Here is a 17,349-nt window from a genome sequence, read left to right on the forward strand (position 1 = left end):
AAATATTCTGAAGGTACACTGCTAGTCTGTCCTAGAGACACTAGCAGTGGGCATGGAGAGAAGACAGTGAAAGGTAAGAGACCTTGAACTTTTCAAAGCAGAGCAGATTGTAACCAAACCAAACCAAAGCTACTGACTAACTCAGGAACAAGTCTGTAGCCATCACAGTCAAGGAACAGGACCTGAGGGAGACTGTCAAAGCCTCAATACCTTTGCTCAAGTCAGGCCATTAATATGCCATAAGATGAATCACAACATTCCTTTTTAAAAAACTGAGACAGATCACCCACCTCACTTGGCTCCTGTCTAGGACGGAACACTCTCTCCAGAGGCTGTGTAGGGTCCACATTCAGTTGGCTTTGGCTACAAATAGCAGAATCTTCACACTGGGATTTCAGATTGCAGCCTTTGCATTTCAGCCACAGAACTAAGGACCAAGGCAAGTGGAGGAAGCAGGTCCCGGGGCAGGCAGGAGCCCAGATCTCTGGGGACAGGTATGACATGAGTGGGAGCCAAGGCTGGATTCAGTGGCCCCTCATGTTTAAACACCATGGGGAATTTAGCATTGGCTTGGTTGTTGGTCACTAGTTAATGCAAGTGATTTACATTTTCAGATAATTGTCTCCAAGTCTATAAAAAGGACCCAAGGAGTGAGTTTTGAATGGTGAGTCTATAGCCATCTCATTTTCCAGGACGGTCAAGGGGGTGCTGCAGGAGAAAGGAGCTGTGTCTGTAAAAGGGGAGGTGACTGGAGAGGGCTAGAGAGAGACAACCTGGAAGGGACTGGAGAGCCCAGCAACTGGAGACAACCTCTGGTACATACGAGGGACTGAAGGGGACATCAGCTGGGGGGCAGGAAGACTGTCTGGTCCGATGCATAGGCTAAGGTTAGGCTAAGCATGCCGTGTTTCTGATCTTAAACCAAGGGATGGCCCACAGCCAAATAGAGAACAGATACAGGAGACTCACTGGTTGCAGGTGTGAATTTGTCCTCGGCTTTTAGAGTAATCACTTAGAGGCAAAACCACCTGCCTGGCTTACATACTTCTCTGTTGCTGTGGTACGAAATCACAACCAAGACAACTTACAAAGAACTGTTTATTTGAGCTTACAGTTCCAGAGGGCTAGCGTCCATGATGGTCATGGTAGGGAGCATGGCAGCAGGCAGGCATGGCATGGGAGTGGTAGTTGAGAACCCACATGCTGAGACAGAGCTGTGAGGCAGAAAGAGCTACCTGGGTCTGGTGTGGGCTTTAGGAACCTCAAAGCTAGTGATGCAACGCCTCCAACAGGGTCCCAGCTCCTGATCCTTCCCAAACAACTCCATTAACTACAGATCAAGATTCAAACGCTGGGGCCTCTGGGGGCCATTTGCCTTGACACCAACTCAATGCCTTTGCTGGACTCAGTAACTTGGGTGTTGATCTAATGAAACAAAGATGAATCAACCCCAAAGGTGAATGCCTAAACAATGCTGAGTTCTTAGGAGCTGGACGACAGAAGATGGCATTCCCACTCTTCAATATCATTAAAAATGTTCCAGTACAGAGCCCTGCAGGCCCCTAGGACAGAGGAGTTTCTGGTTTGTAACTAATGACACATTGCTCACACAGAATGAATCATGCTGGTTTACATGTAGAGTAAACTCTAGATTTCAGGGGCATATTGCTACTTACCAACAAGGATCAAATGAAGATCTGGGGTAAATTATTTCTCACCCTTAGAAAGTACCTGATTTAACAAGAAGACAAAACCTGATGGATCCGGAAGCCACAGAAATGTCTGAGAGAGAGCGAGAGAGTACAGGAATGTCACGAGGTGTTGGGGTGCACAACTTTAATCTCACTACTCAGGAGGCAGAGGCAGGTGGAATCTTTGTGAGTTGGAGGCCAGCATATTCTACATAGCAAGTTCTGGAAGATGGGCAGTTCTGGAAGATGGCCAGCCAGAGTTCTATGTCACCAGATCCTGTCTTTTCAAAAAACAAAGAGAGGAAAAAAGAACAATCCATTTTCTGAGGTATTCCAAACACCTTATTACATCAGGAGATTGAGGCTGGGGGATTAACATAAGTTTGAGGCCAGCTTTGGCCATAAAGTGAGACCCTCAAAAACTTTATTCTAATTATTGTGGTATTGTTTTTCTATAGAGAAAGCAAGTTTGCAATGTGACTTACTTCACATGCTGAGATGTTTTCTATGTTCTTCTGCCTTCGATTTCTTTTTCTTGGTCTCTAAAAATAAAAAGGGCAGGAGTTCAGGTCGATGCCCACCTGTTGACTTTTCACAGAAAAGCCAATTTTAGCATCGAGGTTTTCTTTAATTTGAGGAAATCTGTGGTTTGAAGGCAGTGCTTACAGAGACTTGAAGCAAGCAGCTTAGTAACTAGTTACTCAAGTAATGTAGTTTTCAGTTATTATGAAGTCCAAGCTATCAGTGAGTGATTTAAAAGGGGACATCCTCAAAATATAGTCAAAACTGAGAGAAGAATCTAACTGTGGAAGGGGTGTGTGTGTGTGCGTGTGCGCGCGCGCGCAACGTATTTCCAGCACTGCAGACTGAATGCACTTATGTGCTTTGTACCGAGCTGCATCTCCTGTCTCTTTTTATTTATAAGTTTTTGGAGATGGCACCAAGTTGCCTCCAGGCAGCCCAGGCAGGCTTTGAACTCGTAAGCACCGTGATCAGCCTCTTGAGTAACGTTTTTAAAGCAGAGATTATAGAACAACACGCTGCTTATAGTATTTCCCCAGTGATTTCCACACTTACGTGTGCTCAATGAGACAGTGATGGGGTGGGGTGCAGGGGGAGATGCAGGGAAATGTGCGGATGGAAGAGGACACCCTGTCATCTATCTGCCATCTTAGTCAAGGGTGAGGTGATGTGTGCTCTTCACTCTCAGGCACCTGTGGGGCTTGGTTTCTGCTCTCACTGATGCTCAAGGCTCTTGTATAAAATGGCAGACTTTGCATATAACCCACACCTTTCTTCTGTACAGCCACACTTTAACCTGTCTGCAGTACTTGTAAAATACCATATATAGTCCTGTGTGGCATTGTACTGCTCTTTAAGGAATAATGATAATGTATAGGGTTAGCATTTTATTTCTGAATATTTTATTCTGTGGTTGGTTAAATCTGATGTTGGTTAAGTCTGTGGGTGAACCTTGAACCTAGGAGAGATGATGGTATTTGAGTGGAACTGAAGGTCATAATGTATAAACACAGTGTTTACATATGAACCAGTGTATCAAACTGAAGAAAGGTGGACTGAATGACACCCAGCACAGATTACTTCTGTGTCAGAGATGAGATCACATATTATACTTGCAAAGTGAAAAATAAGAAAGCAAATGTTCTAAGTGTAGGCTGGTGTGGTGACGCATGCTTCAATCTCACCACAGGGGCAGAGATGAGACCCCCCAGAGACCAGAGTTAATGTGTCACTGGCTACATAGTAATTCCAGGCCTGCCTGGGTTACACAGTAAGACTTACTCTCAAAAACCAACACCAACCAACCAGACGGAACATTCTTGAACAACAGTGAACTACTCTGGGAACAGGGAAAGCCTCCCAGGCATACCTGACAATTCAGAATTACCAGGTTTTGCTAGGGTTTGATTTCAAAGAACCACTCCAGGTCTCAGCTGTGAGGATGTGATAGGCAGGGAAGCCCACCATGGTGCAGAAACATCACCAGCAGTGATTTTCTCAGTCACTGACAATTTCCTGAACCCAGTGAATCAGGATTCTATTTGGTACGGGATGGTGTACACTTCCTGAACATTTCTGGGGCTGGGTTACAACTGGGTTCTGAGGGGCTTGCCACAGGCAGTGGTGTAGATCTAGAAAGAAGGAAGACATCGCTGTCCATCCTCCAGAACACCCTGTGGGCATGAATAGACCTTTTCCATGTATGTCCTTGCAGTCTGGATGGGCTGAGGACGAGGGCTTTGGACGCTGGAAATCCTTATCTCAAGAAACAAAGGGTTGCAGCTCCTTCCAGGAAGCCCTGCCACCCTGTTTCCATCTTGGAAGGTGATGGCAATTTCTTGGGCTAATTGAAATTGAAATGTTTAGCCCCTTCTTAATTTAACTGGAGTGCTCTGAGTTCCTGAAATTACATTTTTAATTGTATAAGGAAATGGATCATTAATGACATAATTCTCCATACGTGGGGTTACACTCTCTCCTCACTAAAGAGTAGTTTATAGCATGTGTGCTGTGTTGAGATGCTTTGAGGTAAAAGATCCAGTCATTATGTGCCTGGCTGTTTTATTAGGATTACAATACCAGAATGCTTATTTGGCTGCTAAAGAAACATCCGTAAGGAGGGGCTCGGCATGCTGCCCCCATCATCTGTTTTTTTATTTATTTTAAAAATGTTATTATAAAACCACAGTCCACATTCTGGAACTCAGCAGAAGTGGTGTTATTCTCAAACACAGGGGTGGCGCACACTAGCTTTGTTTACTTGTTCTTAGTTTGATAAGGGGCGTGAACAGACACCGGGCACTCTTCAGTGTTTTCTCCCGTCATTTCCCGTCCCCTCTGACAGGAACCAGCCTTTCTGTTCCACAGGAAACACCGGCTTTCTGGTGTTTAAAACTTCTTTATAGAGATTCACAGATTTTTGTCCTATGGAGTCGGTCTCCACCCACCCGGGAACTAGGGTTATAGGTGTGTGCCACCACGCTTGGCTGTTCACAGGGCACTAGAGGTGGATTCAGGTCCTCACGTTTACACAGCAGGCACTTGACTTACTAAGCTATCTACACACACACACACACACACACACACACACACACACACACACACACGAGACTAATACGCTGCCAGCCATGGAAATAGGAATGCAGACATTCCAAATTCTTAGTACAGTAAACCTAGACCATAGAAAACAAGCAACAACAAGCAGATGCTAGCCGGACACAGAAGGGAATCCATATCAAACCTGCACTGGAAGCAGTTTCTTATGGGGAATACCTTGATCCCAAGACAGAAGCCACATCTAAGGACCTGTAAGGAGTAATGGCATGAGTCCAGCTGAAGGGAAGTCCCCAGGTGTGATCTTGGGGTACAGACCCTATGCTGATGAGACTTTCAGCATCTTATTGTTGCCTCAGGCTCTGGATTCATTTATTTTCTAACAGGTGGCTTTCAATGTGCGGCTCTGCAACCTGCAGAAGGGATGATAAACTGTTATTGCCACAACAACATTGATGCCAAAGATGGCAGCAGCCGTACAGCGCACAATCAAAATGAATTCTCACTGCAGACTGCAACATGGATCCGGCTGATGGGTCAAGTGCCTTCAGCAGTATGCGATGCAAAGACTGTCCAGTAACCAACTCTGTCGATGTACCCAACACCTGACAAGAAGCAACTAAAGGAAGAAGGGCTGGCTGCGGCAGCAGCGTGAGGCGGCTGGTCGTGGTGAGTATCAGCAGGTAGGAAGCAAGGAGAAGACAGGAAGAGGCCAGCTTGTCAGGACTTTAAGGTCCACCCAGTGATCTCACTTCCTCCAGGAGGCTCCACCCCCTAAGCTTGCCATGGGAGACAGTCCAAACCACAACAGGAGCATACCCTGGCTCCCTGTCACCCTTGTCAGGACTTTCTCACTGTTAAGCCTAGGTGCAGGAGGACACTGAGAAAGCTGTCCACAGACTTACGCCAACACTGGAAGAAGACAGCACTTCTGGTAGTGATTCTCAACCTTCCTAACGCTGAGACCCTTTAATACAGCTCCTCATGCTGTGGGGACCCCAACCATAGAACTATTTCATGGCTACTTCATAACTGTAATTTTGCTAGTTATGAATTGTAATGTAAATATCTGACATGCAGGATATCTGACATGTGACCCCAAAGAGCTCTCGACCCACAGGTTGAGAACCACTATGCTACAGGACCATGGGCAGGATGCTGCAAACACACCTGCTGGTGAATGGCTTCCTCCTCATTCAGTGACTCTGTGCTCAGCAAACTTCAGCCCCACACAGCATTCCTCCCAGGATGCCTTGTGGCTTCCTTCTGCTTCCCTTTTCCATTGCAAACCAGTTCCGGGAGAGATGGCTCAGTGCTTAAGAGCACGTGGTACCTTGGAAGAGGGCCTGAATTTGTTTCTCAGCAACCATATCAGGAGCCTCACAACTGCCCGTGACTCTAGTTCCAGGGGATCAGACATCCTCTCCTGGCCTCCACAGATACTACACACACTGCATACACTTATTCAGACACACAAATAAAAAATAAAAATAAAAAATTCTTAAAAGCACTCAAGAGCATAGAAAATATCAGTAGATATTCTAGCTGTGATGAAAATCTTCATCACCAAACTGAGTGAATTAGTAAATACCCAGGCATTAGTGAGGCATACTTTGGCTGTTCGTGAGGGCAGTTCCTGAGAGGACAAGTTGGGGAACGAGACCTACCCTACAGGTGGGCGTCACCATCGCACCATTGGGGTCTCAGACAGAACAAAAAAAAAGAGGAAGCCAGCTGAGACTAGCAATGTCCTTTCCGTGCTCTGACCCTCTCAGCTGTGAGGAAAGAGCTAAGGCTTCCGCTACCATTGCCAGGCTGCTCCTGCCTCCATAGTCACTGCCGAACAAACCCTCCCTGAAGTCACTCTTGGTCACACCAACAAGGAAAGTCCTGAACACACCAGCCACACCATCCCACCTTTGCATCGTTTCTGTGGCTCCATCCCTGAACTTCTGGTTAGCACATAAAGACTTCAGTGTGATTTTCCTAAGAACAGCCCAGGTAAGTACAGGCAACCAACACACACCAAGAGAACAACACTTAATACCTTAAAACCTAATACCTCCTGTCCTATATTCAAATCTGTCTCTTAAAAGATATCATTTGTGATTGCGTGTGTGCATGTGTGTACACACACACATGCTTGTGTGTGCATGTGCGTATGCATGGTGTGTGTGTGTGTGCACTCACATGGTGCATGTGTAGGCCATAGGTCAGCCTTAGCTGTCTTCCTTCAGACATTGTCTACTTTTTTTTTTTTTCTCCGAGATAGGGTTTCTCTGTATAGCTTTGCGCCTTTCCTGGAGCTCACTTGGTAGTCCAGGCTGGCCTCGAACTCACAGAGATCCGCCTGCCTCTGCCTCCCGAGTGCTGGGATTAAAGGCGTGCACCACCACCGCCCGGCCATTGTCTATTTTTTTGAAGCCAGGTCTCTCGTAACCCTGAGCTTGCCAGGTTGACTGGGCAGCTGAACCGTGAGCCCCAGGATTCCTCTGGCCCCACTTCTCCAGAGGGGAAGTATAAACACCCTCACTGTAGGCCAGGCTTTAAAAAGTGGGTTCTGGGGTACAGAACTCAGGTCCTCACACTTTACTGACTGAGCTATCTGCCCAGTATTTGTCTGCCTTCTCTTTGCTGGTTACTGTGTGCTCACGGCAGCAAACTGCCCACAGCAGAAAAGACCCAAAGAAACCACCCGAGGATGAACATGTGAGGTAACTTCCCCTCAAAGAATTTGTCATACATTTTTTCAAGGATATGAACCTGTGACTCAGGAATTTCTTTTCCTAGTTATTTAGAACATGTCTGTTGGTGATTGTCTTTTGCATAGAAACCAGAAGAAAGTCCTGGTAATTCTGATGCACACTTACCTGTGCATATTCATAGTTTCATGCATAGCTGTATAATAATGAGCAGAGGCCCTAAAGGTGTCAAGGTATGTGTATCTCTTTTTGAATTGTTGTTATAGGATGTGCACACACAGAGAAATGTTTTCTGAATCACAACAGAAAGCTGCTTTAGCTAAAGTTGAAACTAAATTTATTTGAAAACTAGGTTATTGAGGGTAATTCACTTTAGAAAACCATAACAAGATGTATTCCTTGAGACTCTCAGGTAAAAATTATAAAGTAATCCATCTGTCTCTCTGACAGAGGATCTGTTGCTTAAGGGAAACATTGACAATCCAGATTCATGTCTTATTTCATAGCTGAGGAAACACATGCATACATACAACTAGTATGAAGTTTTGTGAAAATGGATTATTATTAAATTAATAATATCTACTGAGTGTTATCAATTATTATAACCCATCATTCCACTTCTAAGAGGTGCTTGTATGGTGGGCATTATTTCTCAAGAAGGCACCAGCAACTCTGATAACACTGGGGCTTTCAGTGTTTTATGGGAAATTCTGTGGTTCCATGGAGGGGTCTTAAAGGTCAAAGGAGGAATGAATATCAAGGTTGTGAGCAGTGAGCATGGCCACCTCCCCTCACTGTGCACAGAGCTGTGTTTTGCACATTGGGATTCTGCCTAATGTTATTGTTAAATGCATCTTTCTGCGAAATGAGGCTATAAGCTACAGCATGTCCAGATTACAGCCACTGTGTGAAACCATGTCTCAATGCTGGGATCTGGTTCCTTCTTGGTACAGTGTTCTAAATTTAGTTTTTCTCCAGAATCTGGGGGCATCTGATGAGCCTCAAGTACTCTCCCAGAAGAAGTCACACAAACACAATTTTACAGCAAATATAGAAGGCTCATGGGGTCATGAAAATCTAATCAAAGTCTGGGTTAAAAATGTCAACTCAGCTAGGCATCGTGGTGCATGCCAGCACTCCAGGCATTCAGAAGGCTGAGGCAAGAGGCCATTCTGGGACATCCAGGGTGCCCTATCTAGAAAATCCAAAAAATAAAACAGCCAAGACAACAACAACAACGATCCAGCCTTAGATCCCGTTTAGTACAGGATCCCTGATTGAATGAGAACAACAACTTGGGGTCACTGTTGGGCTGTGTTTGGAAGTGGTGGGTAATTTTTTTGGCACAGCATTACATGTAGGACCACTTTTCTATGCAAAATGTATCTTTCACCAACCTTCAAGAATTACAACAGGCGGCTGAGGCAGGAGAATTGTCATGAGTTCATAGACAGCCTAGGATACTGAAATTGGGGGATATAGGGTGAGATAGTTTCTCAAAAATAAATGCACACCATCCCCCAAACAAACAAGCCACACGCTGGCCATGTGGTTCTTTTGACCGAGTGCTTCAGCAGCAGTGATTTGTGAAGAACTACGGAAGTTAGTCACCTCACCACAGCAGTGGCCAGGGAAAAACCTGCATTCTTGCTCTAAACGCCTCTGTTATAATTTTGATGAAGGGTCCCCCAATGGCTTCATGTATTGAAGGCTTAGTCCCTGATGCAAACAGTGTTCAGAGGTGAGAATCTGAGGGACTGGACTGGGAGGGATTCAAAATCTGAATAGACTGGAAAGATAGACCTGTGGAAAGTGGGGGCTGGATGGAGGGCAGAACTCCGCTGTGGTTGTATCTTACACTGGCCACTTCTAGACACTGCTCCTTTTTGTTTTGTGGTTGCTGTGAGGTGAACAGTTTTCCCCCACCATACCTTCTGTCATGGTGAAAAGCTGGCAAACCACACAGGCCTCCTAGCTCTACATGAACCAAAATAAATATATTCAGTGAACTATTTTTCTCAGGTAATTATCAGAGACAAAGAGCTAACACGTCTGACACCTGGGTCTGAACACACATACACACACACTTTCTGCCTCCTCCCTCTCCTCTCTCCCCACCCCTTCATCTCTTCCTCTTCCCTGGAATATGCATGCCTTTGGCTTACCTGGGGCTGATACGGGCTTGGCTGGCTGAGACATCAGCTGTGTACCCATCCAGCTTTCAGAAACGTCTGAGTCATGTGATTCAATGAGAGAACAGTAGGGATGTGGAGAGGCGTAGGGACTGCAGCACCAAGGACTCCGATTGGGTAGAGTAGATGGCCAGATTTCCTTTTCTCTATAACAAGACAAAGACCAACTTGAAATCTAAAGGCATTTTATGCAGTGGCGTCAGTATTGGAGGTGTATTAGAAAGAAAGCCTATTTAAAAACCCAGTGTGGCTGGAGAGATGCCTCATCAGTTATCAGCACTGGCTGCTCTTCCAGAGGACCTGGCTTCAGTTTCCAGCACCCACACGGTAACTCCAGCTGTAATTCCCGTTCCCAGATGCCCTCTTCTAGCCTCTGAGGGTACTGCATGCACATGGTAGATACATACAGGCAAAACACCCATACACATGAAATAAAAAAATGAATCATAACAGTATTCTAAAAAACAAAGAGTATATTTTTTCTGGATCTTGTAGGCCTAGCATTTATCTCATCACAGCATTTGCTTGAAGAGGAATGAAATCCTGCAACTCTCTCTTCAGCTAGCTTGAGGACAGAGTTCTTCAGCATGTTTCTGTTTTCACTTGAGCCTGCTAAGCACATGGAGACAACATCATCTTTCCATCCCTGTACACTTTCCTTGCCTCAAATAGCACACAGTGCCAAGGAAAAGGGCCCCAGTGACCTCATGATTATCCACCAAAAACATTACCCTCCAAAGTCTGTACATAGGTGTCTGCTCTCTCTACGGTGCATACATTTGTATGGGAGCCATGGCCAATTGACTGATGAACCATACATCTGCTCCTTCCCACATGCTCAGTTACTGATGGGGGAAGAACTCAATAAATAGGCAAAATGAAGTATCCTTTACCTCACGAGGGAAGGGTAGATGTGCTCTATCTGACATTGCGAGGACTCTTTCTTTATTGATTCTTGCTTTTCCTTGTTTGTGGAGGATGTAGATGTTGCTGTCCACCCGAACACATGGCTTTTCATTGTTGGAACCACTACTGAACATCTCTCAAATTCAATATCAGTCTCTAACTTCTCCCATGCTTGCTTCCAGTGGATCGGAGTATACCAGGCAATGGCCTAATAGAAATGAAGAGGTTCTCAATATAAAATATTATTGGAGTTGTATGTATTCACTGCCATAGCCCTATTGCATTGTTATTTGGTTTTGGTTTCATGTTTTTCTTTGTGATAGGTTCTCACTCTGCAGTCTAGGTTGGTCTGGCACTTGCTATGTTGTCCAGGCTATTCTAGAAGTCATGGTGATCCTCCTGCTGCAGCCTCCAGAGTACTGGGATTAAAGGTGTGAACTTTCACACCTTAGAATTTATTTATAAAATAAATTTTATTGTGTTGTTTTCAACATTAATTGCAGAATATGTATATATATATACATATATACATATATATAAACATATCTGTGACAAGTGAAATTCACTTTAGAAAGTCCCAGATGCAATACCATTTAAGTGTTTATATTCTGTGTGCCATGCATTAGATCTCTAGACTAATTCATGCTATGCATTTTCTTTGGGTATATACCAACAGACACACTTCTGGATTGCGTGTAAACTCTGTTGTGGTTTCTTTAGACAGCCCTTCCCTGAGCTCCCACTATGAAGAATGGATCTGCTCCCTCTGGACCTTAAATGCAAAACAAGGGCCTGGGAAAGTACCAGAAAGCACTGCCTGCCGTTTTGTGGGCAGCCATCTTTGGTTTGCTCCCTGCAAATCTGAGATTGTGTACTGTCATCACTAATGTGTTGAGTCTAGGGATTTTCAAAACAGGGCAAGATGTTGTCCGTCATGTACGCTGGAGTCATGTAGGATTCATGGCTACAGTTTACCCTCACTCGATGTCTGGTGGAACCTCAGTCCCATTGCTTCATTCAACATGTGGACAGGAATGAAATTTCCAGGAAAACCTTTCTTGCAATTGTAAGGAAGGACTAGTTTCATTGAAGTAAGAATGGGAGTGATTTTTTTTTCAGAACTGTGTGTTTTTATTAGGGTCTCATGTGGACAAAGAATCTCCTCACCTTCTTCTCACTGTGGATTTCTAACTGAAGAATGCTAACATTTCATCACAGCTGGGTTATTCTAACCAGATGTAACCCAAGGGATGGGGCAGGAAGTTTGAGATGAGTTCTGAAGAGGAGGCAGTCTATAGGACATGGTGTGGTTTGAATCTGAAATGTCATCTAGTTTTGTGCTTTGAACATTGGTCCTCACTTGATGGCATGGTGAGGCTGTTAAAATTTTGCCAAATGCTACCTAGCTGAGCTCACCAAGGCCAGTTCACAGGCCTTGTGTTACCTCAAGCCTCTTCCTGTAAGTTCTGCATGCTTCTGCTACCATGATTTTTGCCCAAGTGCAAGAGCATAAGCAACTTTTGGGCTCAATTCTTTGAAACTGTGAGCCACGATAACCCTCTCCCTCTGCACCTGTCCATTGCTTTGGTTGTGGAAGTGCTGTTTTAGTTTGTATTCTGTTGCTGTGATAAACACCATAACCAAAGTGTCCTGGAAAGGAAAGGGTTTATTTGGTGTACATGTTCCAATCACAGTCCATCATGAAGGGAAGTCAGGGCAGGAACTGAAGCATTGGCCATGGAAGAACTCTGCTTATTGGCTTGCTCCCCTTGGCTCCTGCTCAGCTTACTTTCTTATCTAACCCAGGCTTACCTGCCCAGTGTCAGCTCACCCACAGGGCCATCCTTGTAGACTCTGAAAGTTTCCCTTGCATCAGGGACTCTGTAAAGCCCCCCTTTCCAGTAATCTCTCTCAGCATTCTCCCCCTCCACCCACCCTCAACCTGATTCCTCAAGTTCCCATGCCCACCCTCCCCCAGTCCACCTAGTAGAGCTCCTCTATTTCCCCTTACTGGGGAGATCCATGTGTTCCCCACTGGGCTCTCCTTGTTACCTAGCCTCTCTGGGTCTGTGGATTGTAGCATGGTTATCCTTTACCTTACAGTTAATATTCACTTGTGAGTGAGTACATACCATGTTTGCCTTTCTGGATCTGAGTTACCTCACTCAGGATTTGTTTCTAGTTCCATACATCCATTTGACTTCAAGTTTCCTGATGTCATTGTTTTTAACAGCTGAGTAGTACTCCATTGTGTAAATGTACCACATTTTCTTTATCCATTCTTCAGTTGAGGAGCATCTAGGTTGTTTCCAGATTCTGGCTATTACAAATAATGCTGCTATAAACACAGTTGAACAAGTGTCCTTGTGGCATGATTGAGCATACTTTGGGTATATGCTCAGGAGCTGTATCATTGCGTCTTGAGGTAGATTGATTCTCAATTTTCTGAGAAACTGCCTTATTGATTTCCAAAGTGGTTGTACAAGTTTGCACTCCCACCAACAATGGAGGAGTGTTCCCCTTGCTCCACATCCTCTTCAGTTGACATTTGTGTTTTTGATCTCAGACATTCTGACAGGTATAAGATGGAATCTCAGAGTCATTTTGATTTGCACTTCCTGTAGCTGAAGTTTTCTCCAGTCCTGCCTGGCCCACAGTCAGGACAAATCTCTCTCACCCACCAGTTCCACAGCTGCTCAGACCCAAATGAGTAAACATATAAAGACTTATATTGCTTACAAACTGTATGGCCATGACAGGCTTCTTGCTAACTGTTCCTATATCTTAAATTAACCCATTTCTATTAATCTATAAGTTGCTATATGGCTTGTGGCTTACCAGCATCTTTACATGTTGCTTGTCATGGTGGCAACTGGCAGTGTCTCCTGACTCAGCCTTCCTGTTCCCAGAATTCTCTTCTCTGCTTGTCCCGCCTATACTTCCTGCCTGGCTACTGGCCAATCAGCATTTTATTTATACAGAGCGATATCCACAGCAACTTCCCTGATCGCTAAGGATGTTGAACATTTCTTTAAGCATTTCTCTGCCATTTGAGATTCTTCTGTTGAGAATTCTCTGTTTAGGTCTATACCCCATTTTAAAATTGGATTATTAGGTTTTTGTGCCTAGTTTCTTGAATTCTTTATATATTTTGGAGATCAGCCCTCTGTCAGATGTGGGGTTGCTGAAGATCTTTTACCATTCTGTATGCTGCCATTTTGTCCTATTGACTGTGTCCTTTGTTTTGCAGAAGCTTCTCAGTTTCAGAAGATCCCATTTATTAATTATTGATCTTAGTGTCTGTGCTATTGGTGTTCTGTTTAGGAAGTTGTCTCCTGTGCTAATGCATTCAAGACTATTCCCTACTTTCTCTTTTCTCAAGTTCAGTGTATCTGGTTTTATGTTGAGGTCTTAATCCACTTGGACTTGAGTTTTGTGCATGGTGATAGATATGGACCTATTTGCATTCTTCTACACATTGGCATCCAGTTATGCCAGCACCATTTGTTGAAGATACTTTCTTTTCTTTATTGTAAACTTTTGGCTTTTTTGTCAAAAATCAACTGTCTATAGATGTATGGATTTATGTCTGGGTCTCCAATTCAATTCCATTGATCAGTGAGTCTTTTTATGCCAATACCATGCAGTTTTTATTACTATAGCTCTGTAGTAGATCTTAAGATCAGGGATGGTGATACCTCCAGCAGTTCTTTTATTGTACAGAATTCTTTTAGCTATCTTGGTTTTTTTGTTTTCTGTATAAAGTTGAGTATTATTCTTTCAAGGTCTGTAAATAATTGTGTTGGAATAATTGTTGATGGAGATTGCATTGAATCTGCTTTTGGAAAGATGGTCATTTTTACTATGGTATTCCTCCAATGATGAGCATGAGAGATCTTTTCATCTTCTGCTATCTTCTCCAATTTCTTTCTTCGAAGACTTGAAGTTCTTGTCATACAGGTCCTTCACTTACTTGGTTAGAGTTACATCAAGATATTTTATATTGTTGTTTTATATTGTTTGTGGCTACTGTAAAGGGTGTTGTTTCCCTGAATTCTTTCTCAGCCCTTTTATCATTTGTATATGAGAGGGCTACTGATTTTTTTGAGTTAATCTTGTATCCCACTGCTGGGGATGTCTTTCTGTATGTTGTGAATGTGTTTCTTTGATTGATTGATTGATTGATTAATAAATAAAACTCTGATTGGCCAGTAGCCAGGCAGGAAGTATAGTATAGGCAGGATAAGGAGAGAGGAGAATTTTGGGAAGTGGAAGCCTGAGTCAGGAGATGCTGCCAGCTGCTGCCAACGCCATGAGAAGTAAGATGTAAAGACACCAGTAAGCCACGAGCCAAATGGCAAGGTATAGATTTATATAAATGGGTTAATTTAGGATATAAGAACTAGATAGCAAGAAGCCTGCCATGGCCATACATTTTATAAGTCTCTGTGTGTTTACTTGGGTCTGAGTGGCTGCAGGAGCCGGGTGGACACAGGAAAACTTAGCTACAAATGGTGACAGAATGTGGAGCAAGAGTTGCCACCTAAAACCTGAGAAAGAAGATTCTAAAACAGTTTCCTAGTTGTCTTTCTCAAGTTAGCTGCAACCTGCAGGCTTGAGCTACTCTATGGCGGGTTTGTGGCATGAGGGCTTGACCTGCAGCAGGGAACGAGGCCTCTGCAAGCCACACATTACAATGCATGGTGAATTTAGCCTTTGCTAGTACAGACAAAAAAAAAGTTGTTGTTTCTGGGCTACACACTGCTTTGATAGAAGCATAGACCCACTGCTTCTGTGAGCTGATGGCACACAGGGCTCTCAGACCCAGCGCTGGTGGTAAACATGCCACCGCCATGTTGGAAAGCTGAGGTGGGAGGAGCCAGCAGTCACAGCTGCCATTTCAGTCCTAGAAATGCTGCAGTCTAAAGCAAGAGGTTCACAATAAGACAGGTTCAGATGGGATAGTTTGCAATGTGTGTAAAAGTATATGTAGACTTGCAAGAGAGACAAAAATAAATATATACAGTTATATAAAAATAGTTTTAAAAAATAAAGTCTTTAAAGAGAAAGTAAAAGTAATATAAAAAATAAGCCACATAAAGGTGGATATCACACAGAGAATCTGGATTGTCTCATCTTTGATATTTTTAACTGCAGAAAGACATTTGATTATAAAGGCTGCTCAGTTAAACCAATATGTATATTTTAAAGGTATCTTGACTTCAAAATTTGGATGTAAAGATATATTGCTTTGGAAAGGAGGCTCTGCTTTTGTTTCCACAGAAAACCAGAGGCTATGGATTTGTTCCAGATTAAGATACATCAGATTTTACCAGCCAAGACACCCTGAAAGGTCTCTGATGACACCATGGCCCAGATGGTCCAATATCCAGAATGGTTTCAAGGCAACTGGCTCAGACAATACAGCCTCATGGACTACTCCATAATCCTAAAATTTTCTTTGTGTCCCCATAAGATACAGCGCCACCCTGCAGCAGGAAGTTGTATGAGAAGCTACACCCAAATTCCCAAATATACCAAGCCGGCTTTGGAGATGGAACTGGCTCACTCCCCCTCTAAACCCAGACATATTGCTAAAAAAAAAGGTTGAGAGAGTCTTCTCTCCCATATCAGAAGAGCCCTCTGGTGTGGGACAGAGAAAAACCAATATTTTTATTTAAAACAGATTGATTATAAATATAATCTCTTTTTAAACAAGAAAAAGGCGATATAGATATCATAGGATAAATAGTAACAATTTGTTTAAAAATGTTTTACATGCTATAGATTTTAGTTTATTGATACAAATTTAAAGTTAATTTTGTTATTATATATATATATATATATATATATATACAGTTCTACTTTTGTTTGAGGTATTATGTTTATGTAACTCATTTAGATTGTAATGGATAATTAAGAAATACAGATTAATAATTAGTCTTCTATGATAATCAAACTTATAGTCATGTTAGTTTAGTTTTCTAGGTATATATAGATAATTTCAGACAGATAGGTAGTCTTCAAACACTTCAAAGACCTACAGAATATGGCATATAAAATGTTTTAAAATATTTAGACTTTCTGAACAGTGAGACACGTCTGCTCCTGGCAGCAGCAATTTACTTCAGAGAGGAGGATGGGCATCAGAGACACTCTGTTGGAGTTTATCTTCTTCTTGGCAAAAATAGCCATTTGGGCAAGAAACTGTTCTTGCCTGGACTGCTTGATCAACTGGACACGCAGGACCCATAGAAAGGTGACCACTGAACTTTCCTTGGTGAAATGGTCCTTCAAGTTCCTGCTTCACAGAGGAAACTGCCAGAAATTCTACAGGACACAGAGAGAAGTGACTGAGAGACTCTAGGCCTGTGGGCTGAAGACAGATGCCCCAACTTTACAGAGGAACATTAGGTACCCAGGCTGCCAACTGTCTCTGTCTACTCTTGCAAAACTCCAAAAAGTTGCTTGCATCCTTCTCCCGTTTCTCAAGTAACATTAAATCCTTCTGAGGTCTTTGATGTAGTTGAAAACTAGATAGTTATAATTTCCTTAGTTGTGATAAAAGATAAGTTAGATATAAAACCTTAGACTCACAAATATAGGATAGGTATGATATCTTTTTTATTTTTTTATTTTTTTTGGTTTTTCGAGACAGGGTTTCTCTGTGTAGCTTTGCGCCTTTTCCTGGAACTCACTTGGTAGCCCAGGCTGGCCTCGAACTCACAGAGATCCACCTGGCTCTGCCTCCCGAGTGCTGGGATTAAAGGCGTGCGCCACCAC

At 43.3% G+C, this 17,349-nt stretch overlaps 1 protein-coding gene across 14 annotated transcripts in view; it reads right to left on the reverse strand.

Moving 5' to 3' along the window:
* Positions 1 to 1,821: 1,821 nt before the first annotated feature.
* Positions 1,822 to 17,349, reverse strand: part of Lmntd1 (lamin tail domain containing 1) — a 220,304-nt gene continuing 204,776 nt past the window's right edge. For 8 of the 14 annotated variants that reach the window (XM_076568298.1, XM_042274318.2, XM_076568304.1 and 5 more), the window contains 4 exons: positions 10,554 to 10,774; positions 9,634 to 9,806; positions 2,177 to 2,233; positions 1,822 to 1,972 (listed from right to left, as the gene is read on the reverse strand). In XM_076568298.1, the coding sequence (XP_076424413.1) occupies positions 2,178 to 2,233; positions 9,634 to 9,806; positions 10,554 to 10,774 (450 nt within the window). In that variant the 3' untranslated portion in view covers positions 1,822 to 1,972; position 2,177. The remainder of the gene's footprint in view (positions 1,973 to 2,176; positions 2,234 to 9,633; positions 9,807 to 10,553; positions 10,775 to 17,349) is intronic. The other 6 variants (XM_076568300.1, XM_076568296.1, XM_076568301.1 and 3 more) reach the window with 1 other exon arrangement.

This window comes from Peromyscus maniculatus, chromosome 3 (genome assembly GCF_049852395.1).
Source record: "Peromyscus maniculatus bairdii isolate BWxNUB_F1_BW_parent chromosome 3, HU_Pman_BW_mat_3.1, whole genome shotgun sequence".
Classification (NCBI taxonomy): Eukaryota; Metazoa; Chordata; class Mammalia; order Rodentia; family Cricetidae; genus Peromyscus; species Peromyscus maniculatus.